Genomic DNA, 26,937 nt, shown 5'->3' with positions numbered 1-26,937 from the left:
TCGAGATGCGGTTGTATAGACGCATCCTCAAAATTCATTGGACTAACGTAACAAAAAATAATGAAGTTCTCAATCGAATAGGAAAGGACCGAGAAGTTATGCGTATTATCAAAACCAGGAAACTACAGTAAGTACCTCAGCCACATTACGAGAATGAGTGAATAGAGATGGTAAGCTTAGCAGACGACGACGCAGTATTTCCTGGCTTAAAAACCTCCGTGATTGGTATAAGTGCAGCTCCACTGAACTGTTCCGGGTAGAAAATGACAAAACTAAGATCGCCTTAATGGTGACCGATCACCGCTAGGAGATGGTACAATAAGAAGAAGGCTGATAATTTAATAATTAGTTTTAGTAACCTTTGTTTGCCGTTTCACTTTTATAAATTTATATTTACGCTCCGTCAATATAGAGGTTTTCTTCAACATCTGGTGGTCATTGAAACAGTTGGAAAGCACATCCAACAAAATATTATAGAGATTTTTTAATTTGCCTGGTTATAAAACGCCATCTGTAATCAAATTGCGGATATCGACCGGTTCTTCAGAGTAGATTGTTAGGTGTTAGCTAAACTCAGATTGCTTACTTATTATATTATAAAGAAAGTTTAATATTCAATTTGGACAGATTAAAACATGTTATTCTGTGGCATTGTGGACACGCTGTGATTAATACTTCGCATCAAATATAATATCACCTGTTATTAGGTTTTTTACTGATTGTACACAGGTGATATCATCATCTCTGAGAATGCCGAATACACGTACATAAGTATAATAATTCAATTAGCAGAAAAAGTTTAAATTGATTCGAATTTGGAATAACCACAGAGTTAATAGTCATTTTATAGGCCGTACAAAAAAAAACCAACGGTGAAACGAATCTGACTAAATTACAACTGGCTATTTCTATCTATCTCCTACTATCTTCTGCTTGCCTGATACATTGGACATGTAAAAAACATCGTATTATTTTTAATTTAATAATAATAAATTGATATTTTTATTATTCTGTGGCAACATTTAATTTGCAGAATGCGGAATAAATTTATTATTATTTTATAGATTTAAAAAAAAATCAATAAATATAATATACAATATGAAACTAAAGTCTGTCTTCTATAAGCTGGCGTGCGGTTCCCCCCCCCCCCCCTCGCTTCAGCATCCATCTCGTTACTGACCATTGAAAACTTGCAACAGTTGAACGCGATGGCACAATGCTTTCCGTGTGACGTGTATAGAATACAGAGTCTACATACCAGCAGTATATGGAGCGACGTATACAGCTATCATATTAGTTAGTTAGTACCTACATAATATATTAATTATATTATAATATAAAATTCCGTGTTGTAGATACCATAAGTTCAATGGGGTAACCGGACAAAACAGAACATGACAAAACAGAACAGCTAGGGGAAAAATGAAACATTATTTTTTGTGGAATCTATTTATGTTAGGTTAGGTTAGGTCATTATTTCGTTGTACTTAGTCACCCAATCATTTTGAACATATTATATTGATTAAGATGAGATATCCTAAGCTTGCCGGCAACACCGAGTTAAGTCCCGTTTATTTGAGGCTTTCTAGCGATTAGGAATGCAGAAATTAGGTATATAATTTGATTTATTAAGGCGTATTGAAAATCTGTGCTATTAAAAATATATCAACTTAATAGAGATAGGACAATTTCAATATTAAATTTATATTTTTCCTGAAAGGCCATAGTTATATTGATCGTTGTTCTGTTTTGTCACTGTTCTGTTTTGTCATGGAACTAAACTTATTTCGGTATTTGACGGCTTGAATAAAAAGGACATTATTCCAATTTTGTCAAATCCTCTTTATATTTTATTTACACACAACTATTCAAATTGATGGCAATACCTTTATAACAAAATACAGAATGAATAAACCGAATCAATAGGAGCAAAGTTATGTCGTAGTTTATAATAATATTATTTATTTATCCGATGTGTTTTATGTTCGCCTAATACAAATCCGTTCTCACTTTGTGATGCCAAGCAGTCTACACAATTCGCAAAGTGATCACCGCAAATCTGTTCTACTTTTTTGAGACTTGAATAATAATTTATTAGCAAATTATTCATCTCAAACATTATTAATGTTATTAGAATTTAGGTTGCAATAATGACTAAACACAGTTATTATATTATATCGAACATCCAAACAAGCTTTTCAATATTAAGATTTTTTTTAACCTTTTTGTCGGACCTATCGCGTAACTTCGCGGTATTTTTCGTTTCGTACTATTTTTTCTATACATTTATTTATCCTATGTAATGTTCACTATTGTTAATAAAGGAGTTTATTGAATAAACTAAGCCAGTTTTTCCAAAACTTGCGACATCTGTGTACCCTTCTATAATTTTTGTAACACTGAGTACCCCTCGTCAAGAAAACTTGCTTATAGGTGCTTTAATAACAATCAAAATATATTTATTTTTCCTTTTTTAGTACATAAACAAAATAATAATAAACGAAAAATTAAATTCATTCATAATAAAACATAAATAAAATAAACAAAAGTTATATTATAAAAAACATTCATTATAACTTTATAAGCAATGCGAAGAATGAAATTGTTTATGTTGAGACATATCATCATAATTTAATTCCCTGGTTGTTAATTTTAATCTAAGATGCGGTTCCACATACAAAATCCTGTTCCTTTTTTCAAATATATGCAAAGTTGGAAAAGGCAAGACGTATTTCAGGACTATCTCCGTTAAAACTGGATATACATGTTGCATTTGCAACCAGAGTACACTCCTTATATTTATTTTTCAAAAATCCGTCTGAAGCTAAATCCAACATTGAAGTTAAAGTCCCTCCACCAAACCCGCCCCGTACCACCCTCGGTCTTAATCGAAAGTATCACGGGACCCGTCAATTGGTGATGTGAAGCATCTAAGAATTAGCCTTGGAGTGTCCTGAGAGAAGATGCCCAAGACTTAGATTGCTACGCTCAAAGTGAGCTCTGACTGAGTTTACTCTAATTCAAAGTGCCAGGGAGAGAAAAAGCACATGGAAATTACTAAAAATAAAATGAAGCTACTTGTTTATTAAATTAAAGAACGAAGCTAATCATACAGGCAGCAAAATTTATGTGAAGAGATCTTCACGCCCGTAGTAAGACGCCGCAAATTTTTTGAAAGCAAGATAATTGGCCTTAGTAGCCAGGATAGGAACCAGGAACAGCTAAATCCAACAATAATTGCTTTTCTTCCGCATGCGATAAACCTTCTAGCATGAATGTTGTATTGATGTCGTATTAATGCTTGTTACAACGGGCGCAGCCAAAGCCCGGTGCAGCGCGTACCCCACCAAACTCTTCGCGTTCCCCAGGGGTAGGGAATCCAATCCCGAGCCAAAATTCTGATCCCGGGATTTCGGGATTACAATTTGACAATCCCGGGATCCCGGGACTGGTCCCGGGATTAGCATTTTTTTTTTCATTGTTAATATAATTTTTTTTATATTTACAAATAACATTGATAAAATCGGTCAAAAATAAATCTAGTATAATTTATACTATTTAAGACATTTATTGTTAATATTGTATACGTCCAAACTTGGAAATACACAAGTTTCATAAAGTAAATAATATTTTAATATAAATAATAATGTGAATTTAATATGAGATTGCTGTTTCTGATAGTAAAGACATAATGAATGGATTAGCGAGATTTAAAATAGTAAAGCAAATAATCAAGGCGTACTTATGGCCTTTCCGCTTCACAAATCTAATTAGTCAGCCAAATACGAAACTGCCGTAAAACGTATGATATCATGGTAGAATTACTTTGTTAAAGGTGCGAAGCATTGTTTTTTTCCAATCTTTCTCATTTTTTAATAATTCATGTGAAAAAATAAAATGAATCGGAAACCTACACATGGGTATAAATCAAACTCATTCAAACTCAGTTTATTTCTAATGTAGCTATTTTTTATTAAAAGTATTTTTTCTGTTTTATTTTCGCTTTTATTTTATTTTCCAGAAAAATTGATAAAAAAATCAATCCCGAAATCCCGGGATTATGTTTATCAATCCCGGGATTCATAGGTATCGAAAATAGCTCGGGATTCGGGATCCCGGGATTGGAATCCCTACCCAGGGGGTACGCGTACCACACTTTAGGAAACACTAAACTAAGCTATCACTTTATAATTTACACATTGCCATTTAATTGTATTTCATCAGATTTTGCCATCCGCACAAAGTACAGTTAATATTGCGCAGTGGCGTAGCAGCGTCGCTCGTTATCAGTAAAATATAAATAACAAAAAGAAGTTTCATTAGAGTTATCAATTTATTTATCATTAGATATCATAGCTAGGTCGACGACACGCGCCAACCTCGTATAGATTCGCACTCATTACTTGACATGCTACCTAAGTAAACATTTATTTCATACCTAAGCACATTATCTTGATGAGAAAATGATTGCTAAAGGAAAATAGAATTATTGCCCTCGAAATGTGTTTGAACAATGAATCAATATTCCAGTCTGGTACACCTGCGTATTCAAAACATGTAAATGATAGGTATAGTATAACTATAAGCATATACCTTGGTACTAGGTTATTATCTAATACATTTGTATTTTTTTATATCTACCAATACGACAGAATTCAATAATAATTACAAGATAAAAGAACTTTTTATATACAACGTTTTTTAAATTTTCTGTTCAATTATTATGCTCAATATGCTCAAACTTGTACTTGATATGAAGTAAATAAAAAACAAACAAACAAACACATATAGAATACTGAAATGTCAAAATGACATTTCATTTTGATTTCCATAGTAACGCACGTATATATTAATAATTTAGTTGCTAGGACTACCCCTTAGCAACCAATAATAGTTTTTAAATTTTCTGTTGAATCATATAAACTTGACAATTCTATGTATTAATAAAAACTTTTTATTGTACTTTATAGAAATATAGAATACTGAAATGTCATTTTGATATTTCATATTGATTTCCATAGTAACCCACGTATATATTAAAAATTTAGTTGCTAGGACTACCCCTTAGCAACCGATAATAGTCTTTTACTTTTTACGAATTTTTCTGAAATAACTTTCCATACAAAACAGAATTAACTGAAAATGAATTCAATTCTGCTTAAAGATGGCTAAAAGTATCAAAAGAATGCATTGGCATCGTGTTCTGATATATTCTAAAAGTATCAAATGTCTAGCTAGTAGGGAAGTCAGTTAAAAATCGATTGAAAGATTTGTACTGGACAAACAACCACCGGACAAACAAGAATACGAGCTAATAAAAACGATGTAAAAATGGGGACAAACACGGTTTTTTGAAATTGAATTTCTAACAAGTACACACAGATGATTTCCATGTATGGAAAATTGAAACAGGAAAAAATATTGTTCTTTGCTGATTTCAGTGCACTTTCAAATGAGCCGTTTGTATATATATTATTATATTGGTGGCGAAGGGTGGAGGTATGCTGTTAAGATCCGACATAAATAGTGCATACTAAACTTTGTCAGTCAATTGTATTTTTTTTCATTGAAACAATAGTGCACACTTTTTCGGTCATCTATATTTATTTGTTTTAGTTGAATTAAGAATACATAATACTACAGATAGTGTTATAGTTAGTTTTTTTTTTAATTCATTAAACTTTGCTTATACCAAAGCATAATCGATAAAAAATATTCTTCTATCTATAAAATATCTAAAATTATGCCTTTAAGCCATATTTTTTGACTATTATCTACTATGGCTTGGATTTTTTTTTTCGACCATGTCCAATCCTAATAGGATCATATGGGCCTCCACAGAGTAGAGGTTTGTATTAACAGATTTTGTTTTTTTTACGAGAAATGGATGTCAGCCACTTGCTCAACCTATTAGGTCCATACCCTGACTCACACACAAATTGAAAAACAATATGTGTACTTGCCAGACCCAGGATTCGAACCTGAGACCCACGGCGTGATAGTCCAACGCTTATGCCGCGCGGCCACCGTGGATTAGTGCTTGAGGGTTTAATCGAACTTTGACAACTAACGAGCTCCATTTGCAATAATTTGTATTCATAGTTCAAAATAGTTCATAAAACAAATAATTAGTATGACTGACAAAGTTTAGTGTGCACTATTTATGTCGAATCTTAACACATTCGCTGCTGACTATATAATGAGATTTTAATTAGCACCTTTAAAATGCACGTTAATTACATCGATCGGCCGCCTGGTCATTACGCGCATGTGCGTCTTCAGAATCCAAAGTATTAACGGCCTACCTTCACCCTTCGCCAGTGATATATACAAAGGTAAATTTATACCTACACCGAATTGCATCGGATACTCGAAAACGGTGTTTGATCTATAAAAGCAAAATACATTATCAACTCCCAACTGAAGCTAATTTAATTTAATTCACACATACCGACATATCGTTGCAATGATAAGAATTAGGCAAAGCAGCTGACATTGGCCCGTTTCTATAAGATAACACACACAATGCCTTTCCAGTAGGTATCGTTTATTCAATTCAGTGGCTGCTCAGGCCTAACCACAAAATAGAGCCCACCTTAGAAATCGACCGATAATGACGATAAAATCGTTCACTTACAGACCGTTTCACCCAAGGATTCCGATAGAAGAAAATGCGGTACAGTACTGACGAGAAAATGAACATTATCATAGAAAATGCAAGATATATATGAGTCATACATACTAAGGGGGGTGGGGCATGGTCCCACATCCTGAAGCGGGCCCCGAGGCTAGATGTTTGGCGGGCCCCCCTACCTATCACTAGAGGTAAAGGCAGTGTGACGCGCTACATTAGCGTTTTCCATGGTGTACCTACATACGCAGTAAAATTAAGGTGTATTTTCAGCGATTTTTTGTATTTTTAATATGTACCTACCTACATCCATTTGAATTATGGAGTTATCGAGTATTAGCACACAGTTAAATATTGCATCGTTCAATCACATATTTTAATTATTAATAATTATTAAAGTAAAATAGCACCACAGGCAACTTTTTTTACTATTAGAGCAAATTTGTGATTAATCTTACTTAGCTAGTCGACTCGTTACGCCGAGCCCTACCTGAGCCCGGGCCCCTAGGCTAGAGCCCTATCAGCCCCCCCCCCCGCCCTTGTGGGGGCCATGGGGTGGGGTCTGATTTATAATGAGATGATTTGGGACGCAAGGGTTAGGGCGATTATAGATAATGTGATGTCAAAAACCCAAAAAATATAAACATATATTGTATATGTATTTACATGTAGTGAGCTTTACAAATTGTAAATTTAAGACACTCACAACATGAAATTTAAAAACAAAGCAATAGCATCAAAACAGTATACAAAAAACAAAGAAATATACGCAGTGTTAGAAACACTGAAACAAAGTATAAGAGTGAATACAAAAATTTGAATAAAATATTCCATGAACGCATTATACTGAATTCATTCATTGTATACATTTAATAGCAACTTTTTATGCTGATTATAGTGTACACTCTTTAAACGGTGTAAATATTATAGTATTTTTGAAAAACGTGTATTAAACAGTTAATTTTCGTATTATTTTCAAGAGTATTTTTTTGTAGTATGTGTAATAGTGTAGGTATGCTAAAGGCGATCTGACAATAATAGTGCACTCTTTTGAAGTAATACGTATTTGTTTTCTTTAAATTAAGAATATACATTACCTACAAAATATGTTGTCGGTTAGTTTTTTTTAATTCATTAAGTCCTGCCTAAACCAAACCATAATACTTTATACATCATTTAAAATATTTTATAGATATACGAATATGTTTTGACTGTTGTCTATTATGGCAGGGTGTAATTGATTTTAAGAAATAATCAATACTATCCACAATTTGTAGTCTTAGTTAAATGAAAACAAATACGTATGACTGACAAAGTTTAGCGTGCACTATTTATGTCAGATCTTAATAGCCTACCTCCGCCTTTCGCCACTGGTATGATCCATATAAAGAGCGGACATAGACAAGGATGAAGATAGTCATCAGAAATCAGAACATTAATTATTGTAGAGTCACCGCCATCTCGAAGTGACATCGGGTCTATAGCTTACAGACTGAGTGTGCACGACATTTTATTGATTCAAAATTTTGACTCCTAAGGTCAAATTCCGTACCGTTTGACGATGATTCCAAAAAGAACGTATTAAAAATAAGGTACGTTTATGTTGACTTTCTATTTATTATGTTATGGCTTTGGGTGGTATTGAATATTACCGATTTTATTAGATAATCCACTGCAAAATATTATATTCTACAGTACTACTAGATACCTAGTCGCAGCGACTTGCCTGAGCGGTATAGACTTTTACAGCGTTTTTCAGTTTGCGCGAGCTTCAGTTTTCCCGTCCATATACACGGGCTTCCCGATACAAACCGGTTTGTGCAGGTAAGCTTATCGTTATCGCTTTAAGTGAGTTCTTATTATTAGTACAAATTAATTAGAATTTACTTTGAATGTAAACAATGGTTTATGTCACATATAAAATAACAAAAAAACACTTAAAATTCTTTATTAGTTTTATTATTACTTATTATTCCACATATGTTATAATATACTGGTCTATGGCCCCCACAGGGTTCAAGCCTGGGGGGCCCGCGTGGCGCGACTACCTTATAAGTGAGATTTGAAATTTGCTCTAATGGTAAATGGGAAATTAGTAATACCTACAAAAGGAATAATCACGAACACCTAGGCTTTGAGAAAATCACATAAATATATTGTGACCTCACCGAGGATCAAACTCGGATCGCCCGGATCAAATGGCAACCTGAGGGCCGCCTGAAAAGATTGTAAGAATAACTACTACATGGCCCAGTGTAGGCTTATTCAATCAGGAGCCAATTAGTATCTAACGGTATTAATACTGATTTGTGTAATTTGTATTTGTATTTGTATTTGGTGTAAATTTTAATTCAATTTTTATTAATCACAGTTTTCTACTAATTCATAAGAGTCGGTATTAGAGAGTCGGGTTACGCTTTTTGAGAACTGTGAGATACAATTTCAATAACCTTAAAAGCTAAATATTATCTCAAAATACTATTTTGCTTAATGTGTCACTGTAGTTTTGAAGTATCAATGTGTATTATTAAAAAAATAACATATCTAGGTACTTATGATTGTTTCGAAATATGATGTGTCGGTCAGTGGCGAAGGGTGACTTTTGGAAAGAAGTAGGCTGTGGAGATCTGATAAAAAGAGCACACTTGTCAGGTATACTTACGAGAATAGTACGATATTTACTACTAATGAATAGGTACACACTAATAAATGATAACGACACACTAATTCAATGAAACTTCAAAAACTCATTGACGACATAAAAATGAGCGATGTGTTTAAATTAAGTATTTTTCAAAACATGTATATGTTTACCCATCAAAAATCATTAGATAAAATTTATTTTTATTTATAAAAACAATCTATACTTACTTATTTATTAATATTCGATTAAACGCCGTTGAAATTATTTTTTTAATTATCTAATTATTAATGATTTTGGACAAAGTGCGCAGTCGTGACAACATTATTATGCGCGAATGTTTTAGGCTCTGCGATAGGAGCTTACCTTATTTCGTACAAATCAGCAGACTTGCTGAGGTTACAAGACGTAAAGTCCATACGAAAAAAAATCAGAATTATTTCACACATAATCGGAGATTTATTTACGTCGAGACGTCGCGGCGTTTATTATTTATTTACGGCGCGCTGTGGTATATTTTTTAATACCTTTGCAGTTGTTTTGTAAACTGTGTAATACTGTAATACATTCCTACATAATATACGACATCTCTCGTTGGCAAAATAAATTATTATTATATAACATAAAATAATGAAGTGATGAAGTATATAAATATGTCAATATGAAATTAAAAAATATTTTTCTTAAGAAGGTAGGCTTTAAATAATCGCCTAGTATGGAGTATTCGCCACTAGTGTCGGTAATAGATTATTAAGATGCAAACTGTATCTTCTTGTAAGTTATTATAGAAGAGAAATTTATATTATTTATATTATCTCAATACCGATAACACACGTGCCACAAAAGTGACTCGGAGATTTAAAGATTTAAATAAAATGACCAAGCAGAAAATCAGTGTTACTCTATTGTGATTATAGTCACTACAATAGGATTACCAACGAATGACACAAAAGCTTCGATACAACGAGAAAGTTACAATAAGAATGTTAATGCAGGTGAAGTACCTACATCATTATCTACAGGTCTTTGGATAACCTGTCTTTTCCGTTGTTTTCTCTTTTGGCACTTAGGTGGATAGGTCACAATAGATCAGTTGTTGTTTTCCTCGCTGGACATGGTTCGGTAATGCGAAGAAAGCATACCTGTATAATAGATACGCAAACCTATAATTTGCCTGAGGCTACACCTGTGCACGAGAGATATGCTGGCTAATTAATGACATAGGTATAACATATTATAATTCAGAGTAGGTACATTAAAATTATACAGTTATCTGTAGAATATTAGTTGACCGCATCGTATGTTACCTGAATCATTTATAATGAATTATTTTATATTAAATTTACTTAGTTAATTTTTCTTAAGTTGTGATTATTGTATATCTGGGCATAGAACAAGTGGTGGACTTAATACAGTGTGCCCAGACCGCAAAGTAAAATTAATAACCCTTGGTATATTTATTATATGCCTATTCATACTGCCGAAGTTCATGGTTATAAGTGTTATAAGTTATAACTAGGGAATCCAATCCCGAGCCGAAATTCTGATCCCGGGATTTCGGGATTACAATTTGACAATCTCGGGATCGGTCCCGGAATTGGCATTTTTTTCCATTGTTAATATAAAATTTTTATGTTCACAAATAACATTGATAAAATCGGTCAAAAATAAATGTAGTATAATTTATACTACGAGGGTGGGTCAATAATTCCTTAGAAAAAAGCATTAAAACAGGTTTTATTTTTGTATTTTTTTTTTATTTCTCAACATAATTTCCTTGGAGCTCAATACACTTGGTTAGACGTTTCTCAATTTTTTTTAAACCGTCAGAAAAATAAGTTTTCGGAAGGTCCTCAAAATAAGCATTTGTCCGATCGATGACTTCTTCATTTGAAAAAAAACGTTGTCCACTTAGCCATTTTTTTAAGTTTGGGAAAAGGAAAAAGTCACTGGGGGCTAAATCTGGCGAATACGGTGGGTGGTCGACCAATTCGAACTTCAATTCTTCAATTTTAGCCATTGATCGTAAACATGTGTGAACACGGGCATTGTCCTGATGAAAGAGGATTTTTTTCCTGTTTAAATGAGGCCGTTTTTCTTCAATTTTGTTTTTTAGCTGGTCCAATAAAGATGCATAATAATCCCCTGTTATTGTTTTTCCTTTTTCCAAATAGTCAACGAAAATAATTTCACGTGCATCCCAAAATACAGTAGCCATAACCTTACCAGCTGATTTTACGGTTTTCGCCTTCTTTGGACATAGTTTGCCTTCGCAATCCACTGCTTTGACTGTTCTTTCGTCTCGGGAGTATAGTGGTGTATCCATGTTTCATCTACAGTCACAAAGCGACGAAAAAATTCATCCGGATTGCGTTGCATGAGCGACAACAGGGCTTTAGAGGCCACCACCCTACTGCGTTTATTGTCGACTGTGAGCAAACGCGGCACCCATCTTGCAGAAATTTTTTTCATGCCCAATTTGTCATGTAAAATAGAAATGACGCTACCTTTTGAGATCCCTGTAACCTCAATTATCTCACTCAACTTTAATCTTCGGTCACTTAACACCATATCGTGGATTTTATTGATCATTTCTGGTGTAGTCACCTCTACAGGACGTCCTGAGCGTGGTTCATCCTTTGTTGATGTACGACCACGTTTAAATTCATTTAACCAGTTATAAATAGTTGCAAGTGAAGGAGCAGATATGCCGTGAACTAAATCCAACTCTTTATTTCCTTTGCTGTTAACCCTTTTATATTAAAATGTTTAATTACAACTCTAAACTCAATTTTCTCCATTTTCCATTTTTCCATTTTCCACAAGCAAATTTTTTTTTTTAAATGTACGAGAAACACACAACAACCCGACCAATCTGATTGAAACTTCGCAGCATACTGAATCGGTAGTGCCACTGCATGAAAACAAACCGCTTGCAGTACTAGTCGCGCCACCTGTCGGCTTTTCTAAGGACTTATTGACCCACCCTCGTATTTAAGACATTTATTGTTAATATTGTATATACGTTCAATCTTGGAAATACATAAGTTTAATGGAGTAAATAATATTGTAATATAAATAATAATGTGAATTTAATATGAGATTGCTGTTTCTGATAGTAAAGGCTTAATGAATGGATTAGCGAGATTTAAAATAGTAAAGCAAATAATCATAGCGTACTTATGGCCTTTCCGCTTCATAAATCTAATTAGTCAGCCAAATATGAAACTGACGTAAAACGTATGAGATCATGGTGGAATTACATTGTTAAAAGTGCAAAGCATTGTTTTTTTCCAATCTTTCTCATTTTTAATAATTCATGTGAAAAAATAAAATTAATCGGCATCGTACACATGGGTATAAATCAAACTTCATTCAAACTCAATTTATTTCTAATGTAGTAATTTTTTATTATAAGTATTTTTTCTTTTATATTTTTTGCTTTTATTTTATGTTCCATAAAAATTGATAAAAAAATCAATCCTGAAATCCCGGGATTATGTTTATCAATCCCGGGATTCATAGGTATCGAAAATAGCTCGGGATCCCGGGATTGGAATCCCTAGTTATAACTTATAATATACAAAACTGCACAGATCTAGCTTATATTAGTATCTACAGTTTTCATGAAAAAAAATATTCAAAAATATCTGTACTTGAGGGCCGGTGTATCTCTATATTTATATTTAAAAAAGAACATTGGGAAAACGCAATTTATTAAAAAAATCAGCAAATTGCAACTTTCGGAATTTCTGGTTTCTGTTATGAATATACTCAAATTGTGATTTGGGTCAAAATTACAGTGTACCTATCTGAAACCGTAGACTCGCATTATTGTCTATTGAAGCAGAGATAGCATTTAAATTAGATTTAGTGGTATACCTATATCTTGTTAATAATGTATCCATACAACACTATTTGAGTCATGAAAGGATGATAAAAAGTACTGTATAAAAAAATGTGGCGGCATTTTCACACTGCCTAGGTAGGGGCGGCATTTTGTCTAGGGACGTCACTGACTAAACTTATCCAGTGACCTATATAATCAGACAAGTCAATTTACGTTTATAATTATTATTGTAGTGTTATATTTTGTCTGCAGTGGAAATGTGGGAAGCCGCGCCTCGTTTGCACGAAGAGAGAAAAAAACATGCTATTTCGTAACACGTTCGTTGTCAAGTGTCATCTCTAGCGCTAACTTTTTTCTGTGCAGTTGAAAAATTTGAACAATTTTTAAAAATAACTGGATTGTTGGAATCGGTGGACATCGGTGACCTTGGAGATCTCAAAAAAATAATGACTTCGTTTACCAAAAGAAATTATGTACTGTGCAAATGAGTGCATAAAACGTCTTCAAAATCAAATACTTAAGCGATTGTAAATATTACTGTTTTTTTTACATTCTGTAGGTACTTAAATGAAGTCTTATTTTCAAATCATCCATTATTGCTATGCTAAGAAAAAAAATGATATTTCTTTTTGTTATTAATTTCGAACGAAAGTACGAATGACAGATCAGGCCAAAATATTAAAATTATATTTAGATAACTCGCGGTCTACACCGTCTATAGAATAATACCAGAGGGTTGGAGCGGACCCCTTTTTTGTTGCTCCACCCAGCTCCGCTCCGGGACCTAACACTTGCTCCAGCTCCGCTCCAGGGTATGCTCCGCTTCCGGTAAAAAGCTTTAATCGGTATTACGTCATGTACATGTTATACAAATGTTAAAAAATAAAAAAGTAGTTTTAAAGTAAGTTATTCGTCATATTCATTATTAATACTATTTAAAAAAAGTGAGGTTATCACTCAGCAGTACTTCAAATAATTCCAGTGTTGATAGATGCCAAATACAATATTTTCATTGAATTTTAGAACGACAATTTAATAATAAAAAAAAACATCCAGAGCAGTGGAGCACTACAAATTTTCAGTGCTCCGGCTCCGGGTAAAATCCCATTGCTCCACTGATCCATACTCCTGCTCCGAGCTCCGCTCCAACGCTCTGACTAACACACAACAAAATCAAATCTACTAGGTAGGTAAGGAATTACTTTAAAAAAATGTATGAACTTAATAATGACCTTTAAGGCGCAAATTGACCAATCAAAAGTATTAAAATGGAAAAAAAGTTGCTGTGACAGAAAAATTCACTTGACGTAGGTATATCGAATGTTCTATATTTAAAATTAATTTTTCGAGTTTTGTTTGCCTCCTCACACAACATGGTTCCCTGACATGTCGTGACAATTTTTGGTCTCACATTCCATGTGAAACTTCACTTCAAAGGACACGTTTATTTCGTGTCCGGAAACTTGTACGTATGCAGTTCGCCGTATCGTAAATAATATGGCCGTATATTAAAGACCGTCCAACCTCTTAAAATTCATGTCTAAATAAAAATAAAACATGGTTTTTGCGGTTTACAGGAAGCCAGCGGCAAACAAATTTTGACAATAGTCAATATACTGGATTATTTGTTAGGTTAGGTTAGGTTTTCATTCTTGAATTTTGCCAAAATCAGCTATGAAAATTGCATTAATGTTCATATTGAATCTAATAAAATTGGAGAGCGTATGTGTAATATGCGGTCATCCCTACGATAAGAAAGCTCACGGCGCGAGCGAACTGTGCCACGGTGAAATGTTTTAAGTACAATTTACATGTACCTAACCCGTTTATTTATCCAGATACGATCTACGTTGACAATTTGAACGAACTTCAACAGATTAGCGGTCGAAAGACACGACAAAAAATAGATATTTAAGAATAGTCAAAGCTCTATAGTAGTAAATATACTCTAAGTTGAAATTACAGAAGCATCATCATTCGTCTTGAATTCGGGTCCATTTAAATTAGGCCAGTATGTCTCACACTGTTGAAATTCAGATCACATTAGATCTGTAGACACAGGCAGCAGGTGTGTTGCGCGTTTCGCAGAAAACCACTGCAATCCTCAGAACACTTTCACTCATAACAAGAGACAGAGGAACATTTCGCCGGCTGGCCGTTGCGAGGCTGGGATCGTGCCAAAACTGTTTCTAGGTCGGTACATCGCGATTTGAGCCATTCATTGTGGATTTATGTGCCGGTAATGTTTCGACCGGCGGGCATCGAACCCGAGGGGCAATAAAAACTAAAAAAAATCATACATACGAACGCAGTGGGTTCAAGCTAGTCAGTCACTCACAGACACTCTCGTACGAGAATTCGAGAAAAATAATTGTATAGAATGCCCCGGCAATATGCGAATCGATGATTACATGACGAATTCTTCTTCGTCATGAGAGGATCGTAAGCTTCGGTAGTCAACCTTAAGTGGATCATGGCCCCCACAAGGAGGGGGGGATAGAACTCTAACCTGGGGCCCGGCGTGGCAGATCAAGCAGTTAAGTGAGACAAACACACACCACAAATTTGCTCTAATAGTAAAAAAAAAAGTCGCCCGTCGCCCTATTAGAGCAGTAGAATTTTATTTTATAATTACTTTTAGTGTGTTTCCTGTATAATAAAAATGAATATTTATCCAATACGGCGAAGGGTCGCATGTTACATGGCTATCACAAAAGAGGGTCGCGATCAGTGCTTCATAATACGAGTGCCGACAATTCAAGAGGATCTATTTAAAAATACCAAAAATCACTAAAAAATACACGGAATACCCTTTATTAAACACGAAACCCTGCAGTTCTGCGGAATATCATTTGGGAAACACTACTTTAGATTACAGTGCCCTTAAGCTTAGCGTAAGATTGGGGGCCCACCAAATATCGTGGTCTGGGGGTCCACTTCAGTATGTGGGGGCCATGGTGTGGACCACCTGATTTGACTCGTGAAAGTGAAGAAAGGTTTGTCTCGTTCTCTCCTATCTTTAACCTGACAAAATACCACGAGTTTTCGAAGGTTTTCATCGTCCCTGCAGGCATATGAACCCGGCGTAGCAATCCGAGGAGTAGAAATCCGCCATCTCGAATCCAGATGTTTTGCTCTTTCAAATTGATTGTAGTTTCGCCATTATGACCATATAATATTATCATCGGTTTCGCCTTGGGTAGGTACGTGAAAATTTTTACTGTAACTTATACAGAACAAAATTGATCGAAACCGTCATACCAATTCACAAAAAAAAACAGAAAAGCTTTCAAAACGAATTAAAATATCATCGAAGAAATCGTTGACAACACAGAATATTATATTTGTGCAAATTTAAACTAGGTTTTATGATTTAAAACAGTCATGTCCCACATAAATAATCGAGAGTTAGTTATTATTAATTCGTAAGAAATATTTGATAACAATTTATTACGATGGGCAGATGCTTATTTAAACTTTCGTATTAATGAATGAATAGGTAATGCTGTTGGTTCCTAATTGCTTGTACTAATTAATATTCATGCCATTTTAGCGGTTTATTAAAATACACATAAGACATAAGTATAATATTATACATTTCTACTGTTTAATCTGCAAACCGGCTAACTCCACTTGGGCAAATTGTTCAAGAAGGAGAAAAAACTTAATAATTAAACTACGGAGCGGAATTTAACAATTTCAAAAATACACTTGTTTTTTTTTATTTTTACAAATAAGCTGCACTATGAAATAATACAATATTTTAGCTTCCCTTTCATATACCTATATAGAAAATTTATATAAATAGCGGAGTTGTTTCATTTATAATATTGGAAATTTGGCACCTTCAATTGGCTATTTTGTGTGAAGAACGATAACGCATTTATTTATAGTTTTAGGAATTTAAAATTTTGTGTAAGCATAGAAAACATGTTTTATAACAAAATGTTATTAAAATTTAATTTTTGGTCAAAGGTGCAGTTGGCTGGTTTGCAGGTTAAGCAGTCGATTTATGACTTTGATTTGTAAGATACTATTAATTTTAAATGCTTAAATGCACGATTACTTCAAAACAAAACTCATGCATAATGTCAATGGAAAGGCGGATGCTTTACAAGCGTTAAATTCCGCTTTATTCATGATTGTTAGAATAACCACGCATGCAGAATTGATACCGGTATAGTCTTTAATTTTCAAACACGATTTTTACACACAGATACATCTTGCTATCATGGCAACACAGCAATCTGGCTATTGTTATTTCGTGCAATATGATGTTGCCGAGTTGATTGCTCTAAACATGGCGTGACAGTTCACAGTTGTTGTGTTGTGACGGATTAAATGAAGAGGCTGTGACAATTTATTATTCAAGGTTGATGTTATTATTCGTACAGTCAATGACCTGACTAGTTGTAGGTATTTAACATCGACTAAGCAACTAGAGGTTTCGGTAGGCACCAAAAAATACAAACATATTATTATAATATACCAATATGTAAATAATATGCAGAAATCAAGTCTACTGCTGAAAGACATAAATATGGGTCAGCGGATATGTTTATCACGTGTCCAGAATCTCCGATAAAAGTGGATGAGGAACTGGCATCAATGTAATGGCGTCAAAACTGCAACTAATTTGCAAACCGACTCAAATTCGTCTAGTTTGTCTTCTCAAATCGTACGTTATTTATTTGCCTGCGAGACTTGGATCGCGATGCAGAACCAAGTGGATTAACTTGGCAATAAACAACATTCATAGTTGCAAGCATTTAGTTAGGCGTATCTTGGTCGCATTTTAAATGGTTTAATCTGAGTCCACTGCCTTTTTTCCGTAGATTTACTACCTACTATATGACGAATTATCATGTATGGATATTGGATACAGTAGGCTATGCAATCTAAGCATTGGCCTCTTAAATATAAGCGCATACATTCGACTCATTAGAGACTTATGCTCCTAAAGCCTCAATTACATTGAGTTTCTTTACGAGCTGTTTATTGGCGACTTTAAAAGCGGGGCGATTCAGCTACTGCGATATGATGATTACACACAAAACTTTCCATTCGCTGAGAAGCCACAAGCCAGTGACTATTTTTATAGAACGTAGTTCGTTTTTTTTAACGGGAGGTTGGTACTGCGCTCTACTGCGCAGACGCAGTAGGCCCACACGCCGGCGTGTAGCGTGTAAAGTTGACCGGCTTTCAACTTTTCTCGGTATAGTGTTTACAACCTGTTTATTAGCTTATTCGATGATTACACTAGGCGACTTTACAGGCAGATTGTAAATTCGCCAATAAACAGTTCGTAAAGAAGCTCAATGTAATTGAGGCTTAAGCATGACCCCCACAAGGAGGGCTGATAGGGCTCTGGCCTAGGGGCCCGGCGTGGCGAGTCGACCAGATAAATGAGATAATGAGACACACATAAGTATTAAATTTGTTGAAATAGTAAAAAAAGTCGCCTGCAGCGCTACTTTACTTCGAGGTTATTACCATTTTAAAATATATCACTGTGCGATGCAATTTTTGGTTGTTATGTGTTGATACTCGACAAATCCATAATTCGATGTGTTAAAAAATCGCTAAAATTACACTAAATGTCATTTGATTTGGAACACCATTTGAAAAACGCCAGAGTAGAGTGGCAGACTGCCTTTAACCTTAGCAATAGGTAGGAGGGCCGTCAAAGATCCTGGCATGAGGGCCTGTTTCATAATGTGGGGGCCATGCTCACAAAACCATCATCAGTAAACTCCACCATCTATAGTAAAGTTATATAATGCATACCTACATCCATTTTCTATAGTTACCAATCAAACTTAATAATGTAATTTAGACAGAGGGCCAAGAGACTTTGCGACTCAGTGTTACGTTAGGGGGGGGATTTAAAAATACAGGATTTTCTTGATTTTTTAAATGTTAAATATTAACAGAGCGACTTTTTTTAATCTGAGGGTTCAGGTAGCGCTTATTCGGATTGCCGGTAAATCGATCCACTCCTGATTGTAAGTTTAGGAATCACTGCAATAAAATATAGACATGATAACTTCTGATATTCTTATACAAGCGCCATGGCTTTTATTTATCTAATTTACGAGTCGATTCGAATCGGAAATTACTATGCACGCGAGGTTTCACTGCCAGCCAATCAAAATAATATATTTGACAACTTTCCCAATGCGTAAGAGCACCGGGTTTCGTAACGCGATTCAAATGTTATATCCACAGCACCGCTTGCTACTGGTTTACTTTCTTTTTTATTCCGAATCGGAAAAAAAATGATAATCACCGTAGATATATTTAAATTAGCTACATTTGCATATTTTATTATGATTGCGATTTATTATAAACGAACGAAACGGAAAGGTACACAAATAGGGAGTAAACAGAACCGCTAATGGAATTGGAACGGAATCCTGAGAACCCGTTAATTATTTGGAACAGGAACCGTGATCAGAACCCTTGATTCCGAGAGAATCTCATACTGGATCCAGAACCCTTTCAAAATCTCATAGTTCTTAAGGTTCCATCGCCTTCATTTACTGATACAATAACTACTATAAACGTTATGTCCATTATATTTTCCGACGTAAGTAATATAAATACATAGCGTTTTTGTATGCTTTCGCAAAGGTTTGGGTATTTTAAGTAATAAAACGCCACGTGATATCAAAAACACACTGATTTATGGGCAAGGGAGTGTAAATGCGGAGGACGGGTGTTAGTTCCAGAAGTAAGTCAAAAAGCACTCGTCTATCTATAAAATATCTAATTTATAAAATTAGATATTTTATATTTCATATAGATGAAAGCACACAGAGTGAACTTTGATAGACCCTATCTTAAAAAATTATAAAACATCGTCCACCTAAATTCACTCTCACGTAAGTGGAATATATCAATATCCGAAGCGATTTCATTAAACATAGAACACATCTTTTGGACTCTCTCCACCATAAGGCCGTACTTCAACTGATGCGGGGCCCAAACTCTTCAAAACAAGTCTGCTTCTAACTAAGGAGTTATAGAGAATTTTTAGTACCGTAACATCCGAAAAGACCCGGGAAGCACGCAAAACAAAGCCCAACATCTTTAGCGCCTTTTAACAAATGGTCTCTATATGACCACTAAACGTCAGTTTACTGTCAAACGTAATTCCAAGATCTCTTACAGATGATATTCGCGAGAGAACTCTGCCATGCATCGAATACTGGAAAAACAATACTCGTGAGGCTTTAGTAAACGATAAAACATTGCATTTACCAATATTGAAGTCCAGTTTGTTACGCCTGCCCCAATCTAATATATTATCTATATCAAGTTGGAGTTGACGACAATCGTCCAAGGTGAGAACTTCCATGAAGAGTTTCAAGTCATCAGCAAACAACAAAAACATAGCATTTTTAATTACCAATGCTATGTCATTTATAAAAATCGTGAACAGCAATGGCCCCAAGTTTGAGCCCTGAGGCACACCAAAAATGTTTGAAATGTCTGTATCTGATAAAGGCCGTACCATTAACCAACACCATCTGTAAATTGTAGTCTTAGTTCAATGACAGTAAATTAAAATATACGTAAGACTGACTGAAGTTTAGTGTGCACTAAGTTTCCTCGACCAATCTCCACAGGTGCCAATTGTCCCTACCATGTTTATTCCCAATAATATATGACATTTTACCTCGTAGTATAATTCAGCGATTTCCAAACTGAAACGCGGAGTGTTGCAAAGGGAGGCGCGAAAAGTTAAAAAAAATAATGTAGCCACATGTAGTCATTTCTGTGCCAGAGATATTGAAGCAAACAAAAATCTATTTACCGAGTTCTTGGTTAGTTTGCTAATGCACTTTTCACATAATTTTATTAATAGTAAAAAAACTCGCCTGCGGCGCTGCTGTGTTCCAAGACTATTAAATATTTTGAATGTGTGGTTGTGCGTTGCAATTTGATGTGATACCTATATGATGATTGATATTCTTAAATGATAACTCCCGTGTATAATTTAGGAAACACTACTTTAGAGCACCACACTGCCCTTAACCTCAGTGATAGGTAGGTGGGCCCGCTTCAGGATGTGGGGCCCATGATAGAATCAATTTGTCAATGAACGATGATGAATTTGGATTGACTACTATTGAAATTGATTGTGCTAATAGAAAAGCACATTCATCGCATGAAAAACATATTAATTTATAAATTAATATAATATAAGTAGTAAAACCTTGTTTATTTTTATAATTATTTTTTTTCATTTTTGTATTGGTACATTGTTGACTATTTAAAAAGGTGTCTGTATTATTTAATGAAATAAAGGGGAGGAGACGCCAAGATTAGATTTTTTTAAAGGGGATGCGTAGTAACATAAAGATTGGAAACCACTGGTATAATTCATTATAGTAAGTACTATAATATATAGGTACCTATTGCGTAATTCTGGATAGGTTTTGCTTGCTTACGACATTCTTGTTAATTTCGTCGAGGCCGCGAATTTTTTTCATTGTTTACTTAACTGACTGTCTTACCTAACTATTGTTATGTGAGATTTTCAATTATCGTTGTTTTTGCCCATACGGTCTTGAAATCGAAAATTGTCACGAAAAAATCGCAACGCCCGCAAACCGACTTCCCTGCGTGTTGCAATGTCAAAAGTTACTTCCGCGTTGTAACAATTCATTTAAGTTTACAAAACAATACAGACATGTGTTTAGTTTAATAAGTTTATAACAAACTAGGTAAGTACGTGTTTCTGCAACTTTATAACGAACATGTGATAACTGCACATGCGTAATTATCGGTGAGTAAGGCCCGTTTCAGACGGGACACCGGTGTCGCGTTCGTTTACAATAAGGAGGCCTTTGTACTATGTTTATGTTGCCCCGGGCTAATGAGCCAAAGCGTGTCCGGTACACTTTTCTATCGGCCGCTACATTCTCAAGCCGCCGATACACATGTTTTTTTTATGAAACAGTTTTATGTTCTAATTTATATCGCGAAATTATGCGTTGACTCATTAGCTCTGGGCGTTCATAAACATAATACAAAGGCCCCTTTATTCGAATACAAAGGCCTCTTTATTATATACGAGCGTGACACCGGTGTCCCGTCTGACACGGGGGGGGGGGGGGGTAAGCTGCACAGAAACGCGAAAAATGGCAGAGGTTTGAGACACATTTCTTTTAATAATATCTAAGATAAGATTCTTTTTAAAAATACTTTGTTTTGTAAATCGTAAGTACCTACCTACCTAAGTTACTAAATGTTTTTTTCGAATACCCACCTGTTGTTCTCAATCATCATGGCGACACGAATTAGAGCCGCAGGCGAATTTTATAGCACGATTTATCAAAAATATTTAATAGAACACAAAAATAAATTATGAAAATAAAGCTGAAAGAAAAAAAAATAAAACTAATGTTTAATTTATTTGTTAGTAATTTCGCATTGCGGATTCATTTGAATCAAATTAAAACTTTTCGGCTCTGATATTTATTATCCAGGGGTCCGGTGAGATAAAAAAAACTTACATTAGTGTCACAACACTCGATAAAACATGTTTTATGCAATCAATCATAATTAATTATCCGCTAGGATATTTATATGAACAATCACAATGAACGCAATTGACAGTACCTATGTAGATTTGTGGGGATGCTGCTTAAGTCGATAGTTTAGGTATTTAGAGTTAAATATATGCTATAGAAAAAATCAATGTTATCCGACATAATTATGCACATAAAGCACGAAGAAATTAGATTTATGCATGGTTTTAGAGGGCATGTCAAGTTTCGAATTGAAATTACTCGATAACATGATTACAAGACTTTTGGCAGTAACCCCACGAATTATTAGAAAACGTAAGAATATGACGTTATCCTAAGTGTGCCGTTATAATGTGCCAATTATTCAACTACACTAGAAACGTTATGGAATCAAGTTTGTAATACAAAAAATATAACTTTTATATTTCTTTATTTGTGGTTTGGACAATAATTTATTACTTATTGATAATTACATAAATAATATAAGAATATTATGAAAGATAAAGAAAGCTGTTGGTATATTTGAATCAAAGCTCATTTTTTGCATGTGTAAGAGTCGGGTCGGGGTAGGCAAATCGAGAGGCAGCGGGTTAGTTGAGTTGTCGTTACAGGAAGGCGGGGTTAATTCGAGTTCCACTTCTAACGTCGCATACAAAGAAAGACGCATTCGATTGAATTTTCCTTTGATGTAGAACAGAACAAAATCAGTCACTCGGAAAACTCTCTGCTCGATTTTAATTTGAATGGTGGAGATTTTGTTACCTCGGGCTACAGAGGTTTTCCGTTTGTTCTTAGGTATTAATTATTATGTAGCATTGTAACACATAATAAAAAGGTATCATTATATTTTACAAGCTTATAGGGTTCCCGATACAACAATGGAATAGTAAGTTTTTATAGATCCAGTGATTCTTTAAAGTTGGTAATGTAGGTTCTAGTCGCTGTGTGATTTTAAAAACCCCTATGATATAAATTACAGCTATCAACCATAGAAATAATGTAAATTCAGTTTGTTATATGAATTTGCAGTTTGTTTTATTGCATTTAGATTGATACACAGTAAAACATCGATATAAAGGACAAAATGTCCGGTGAAATGTGAAAATTGTTAAAAATATCCTGCTAATGTATACAAATATGTTCAAATCCAAGTGTCACCGTTTGTAAACAATGTTCTGCGCATGATTATCTAATTATAATATGTAGGTACCTATTGACTATTCGTCAGATTACGAAATTCAACTACATAGGTGTTGGGTACACGCATTTTCGTAATTTTAGAGAATTGACGGCAACGCTGGCCGCTAGTTCACACAGCTGCACAGCAGTTTAAACTGATCATTAGTAAATGGATACATTTATTTCTCTATTCAATAAGTTTACAATGGTTAGAAGTAGATGAAGATGACTCTGTGTTATCATGGGAGGGGAGATTCAGGATGCCAACCACATCCTCTGGGAATGTCTTAGAATGTGCTCCGAACGGGAGGAGATGCTCAGGTCGGTCCAATCAGCTGTTTGGCCCATCGGGCCGTCCGACTTGGTTGCTACTAAGGCCAATTATCTTGCATTTAAAAAAAATTGCGGCGTCTTACTGCGGGCGTAAAGATCTCTTCACATAATTTTTGCTGTCCGTATGATTAGCTTCATTATTTTATTTTATATACACTAGAATCATTTTTATTTTCATAATTTCCATGTGCTCTTCTCTCCCCGGCACTTTGCATTAGAAAGTAACTTTAAACTCAGTCAGAGCTCACTCTGAGCGTAGCAACCTTAGTCCTGGGTATCTCCTCCTAGGGCATTCCCGGCCTAAAACTTAACTAGATGCTTCACATCGCCAATGTAGGGCCACGTGATACGCCCGATTAAGACCGGGTGTGGTGCGTGGCGGGTTTTGGTTTGGAGGGATTAACTTAAATGTGTCATCATGACTGAAAGTGTAATAGCAGATGAAGTTATGTTCTTGGAAAATGAGAATGAGAAAAAAAAGAAACAACACGCTCAGAAACAAAGTTATCAGTGATATGATCGCATCTCGACGATATAATAACATTTATTGACTATTCGAGTCAGATAAGTAACGAAATTAAACTGTATTACACGCATTTTCGTATTTTTAGAGAGTTGATTATAAAAAAACAACAGACTTATAGGCCATCCATGGATTGAAACCGTATGCGGTTTCGAACCGCATGCCATACTAAGCTTATCTTTTCTATTCATGGAAATATATTTTCACAACGTATATTATAAGCATCTGATCGTATCCGTTTATACCATACACTTACAAATTTAGTGAAAATATATTTTCATGAACAAAAATCATAAGTTTAGTATGGCACACGGATCTAAATCGCATACGGTTTCAGTCCATGGATAGCCTCTTAAAAGTGCAAACAAAACTTGATTTTTTTTTTCAAAGCAGGATTACCGAAAGCAAGCGCGTCGACATCGAACATTAACGTCACTCCACAACGGGTGTGTCTGGATATTATCATCCGAAGACGAATATACAGAATTTCGTTTGCATTTTTATATAACGGACTTTCGGCTTTAACGGACAGCCCTCACCCCCTAACCCGCATTAATCCGTTATATAGGTATCGAGGTTCTACCGTACCTACTATTTAGCAAATAGTATTTACCTACCATTAAAATTCCTACCAAAAACAATTGTCATTTGAGATGAGTATTTTTTATAATCATGAGTGTTTTTAATGTAAAAAAAAATGCAACAAAACTCTATTAGGGTGTATTTTAATATTCAATGGCGGCTTATCTTACAGGTTAAATTTCCCAATGCGTCGAAATCGGTCAGCGCCTGGGGCATCCACGTTACACGTATGTACCTATTTTAAAGAAAGCGTCTTCTTTGCATTGGCAACTCCATGCTGCAGGGTTTGGAAATAAAAAGAGGATATGATAAAAAGAGGAAAAAGGAGATATCATGCTGAGTTTACTTGTTTGAAAATACTCATTGTTCATTTGCTTGCATTTCTTTGCATAAGTACAACTAATTTATTCATTATTATTATTATAAACATTTTTCCTGTTTCGTGCATGTTAATAAGGGTTTTCTTCAGCATCTTTGGCCAATATCTACGTTAATAATAAGGAAAAAAGACAAACCTCAGATCCAATAGGGCTGATGACAACGACCACTTCATCCAGGTCGATGCGGTGCTTCCTGACTTCTCCGCTGACCTCACGGCCGTTGAAGGTGAGGAACACCTTCTGCCCTAGGGCCAGCTGCAGGCCGGCGGTCCCTCTGAACCCCGGCCCGACCAGCTCCTGGGCGGCGAACTCCCTCCCCAAGCGCTTCTTCGCGTCGAAACGGACCGAGTATCTGGTGTTTGGAGTCAGATTAATGCAGTTGGAGTTCTCGGGATATGTCGCCGGCGTTTTCACGGCGTGGATCACGCCCGAGTAGTACATCCCGTCGTCTCCGGGAGCCACGACCCTCGTCCCGATTATCGACCTCTTGGCCAATCGCTTGCCGGTAGACATCTTTTAAACCTGGTGAAACGCGGCCTTATTAAAAAAACGATCTACTCAACAACTACAAAAAATCTTAATTAAGTAAGTATTGTAGATATTTTATTATTACGATTTATTATGCAATAGGCAATAAAAAATGCACTTTTTTTAATTGATAATAAATACTATATTATGATAGATATTGTAATATTATTTATTACAATAATAAAAAACACAGTTCATAATAATATTATAGTTTTTACAAGACACTATTTTCAATTAGATTATTCCTTAAATTGAAAGTTTTTTATTACACGTATTTTAATTTGATTACATTCGTTTTAAATCGCATAGTTTTCAACGAGTGTAAAACACAAACATTAGAAGATTAAAACAGACCACTTTTTTGTTGTTATTAAAAATCCACACAAGTTTTTTTTTATTAAGATATTTGCAAGATATTGTTGAAGTACAATGAATAATTGATACACGATGTTTCATTCAATAGGGGGGGGGGGGGGATAATTCACAAAACAACGTCTTTATAGGAATAATTCACAGGGTACACTGAAAGTTTCTGCCGGAAAACTTGGAATCGGAAGCAAAGCGGATGATTATTAACAATTACCACCGGCGCGCTGTTAGAATTATTTACCTCACTGCTCTGGGAGCGGTCGACATTGTTACATTCAAGAAACGAGCTGGAAATGCACACACCTTTGTAGGACATAATAATTCTTTATCGATCTACGGAACCGCGTACTAACAAAGAAAGCGACAAAAAATTGAACGGGGC

At 34.9% G+C, this 26,937-nt stretch overlaps 1 protein-coding gene across 2 annotated transcripts in view; it reads right to left on the bottom strand.

The window, feature by feature from the left end:
- Window positions 1-26,290, bottom strand: part of Glut4EF (Glucose transporter 4 enhancer factor) — a 409,830-nt gene extending 383,540 nt beyond the window's left edge. Inside the window, exon 1 of one of the 2 annotated variants that reach the window (XM_085951207.1) lies at window positions 25,794-26,290. In XM_085951207.1, coding sequence (XP_085807333.1) covers window positions 25,794-26,171 — 378 coding nt within the window. In that variant the 5' untranslated portion in view covers window positions 26,172-26,290. The remainder of the gene's footprint in view (window positions 1-25,793) is intronic. The other variant, XM_085951206.1, reaches the window with a different exon arrangement.
- Window positions 26,291-26,937: the final 647 nt, after the last annotated feature.

This window comes from Rhyacophila brunnea, unplaced genomic scaffold (genome assembly GCF_057557595.1).
Source record: "Rhyacophila brunnea isolate RB1 unplaced genomic scaffold, BYU_Rbru_1.0 scaffold_24, whole genome shotgun sequence".
In the NCBI taxonomy this organism is placed as follows: domain Eukaryota; kingdom Metazoa; phylum Arthropoda; class Insecta; order Trichoptera; family Rhyacophilidae; genus Rhyacophila; species Rhyacophila brunnea.
This window is presented reverse-complemented; position numbering and strand designations above follow the sequence as displayed.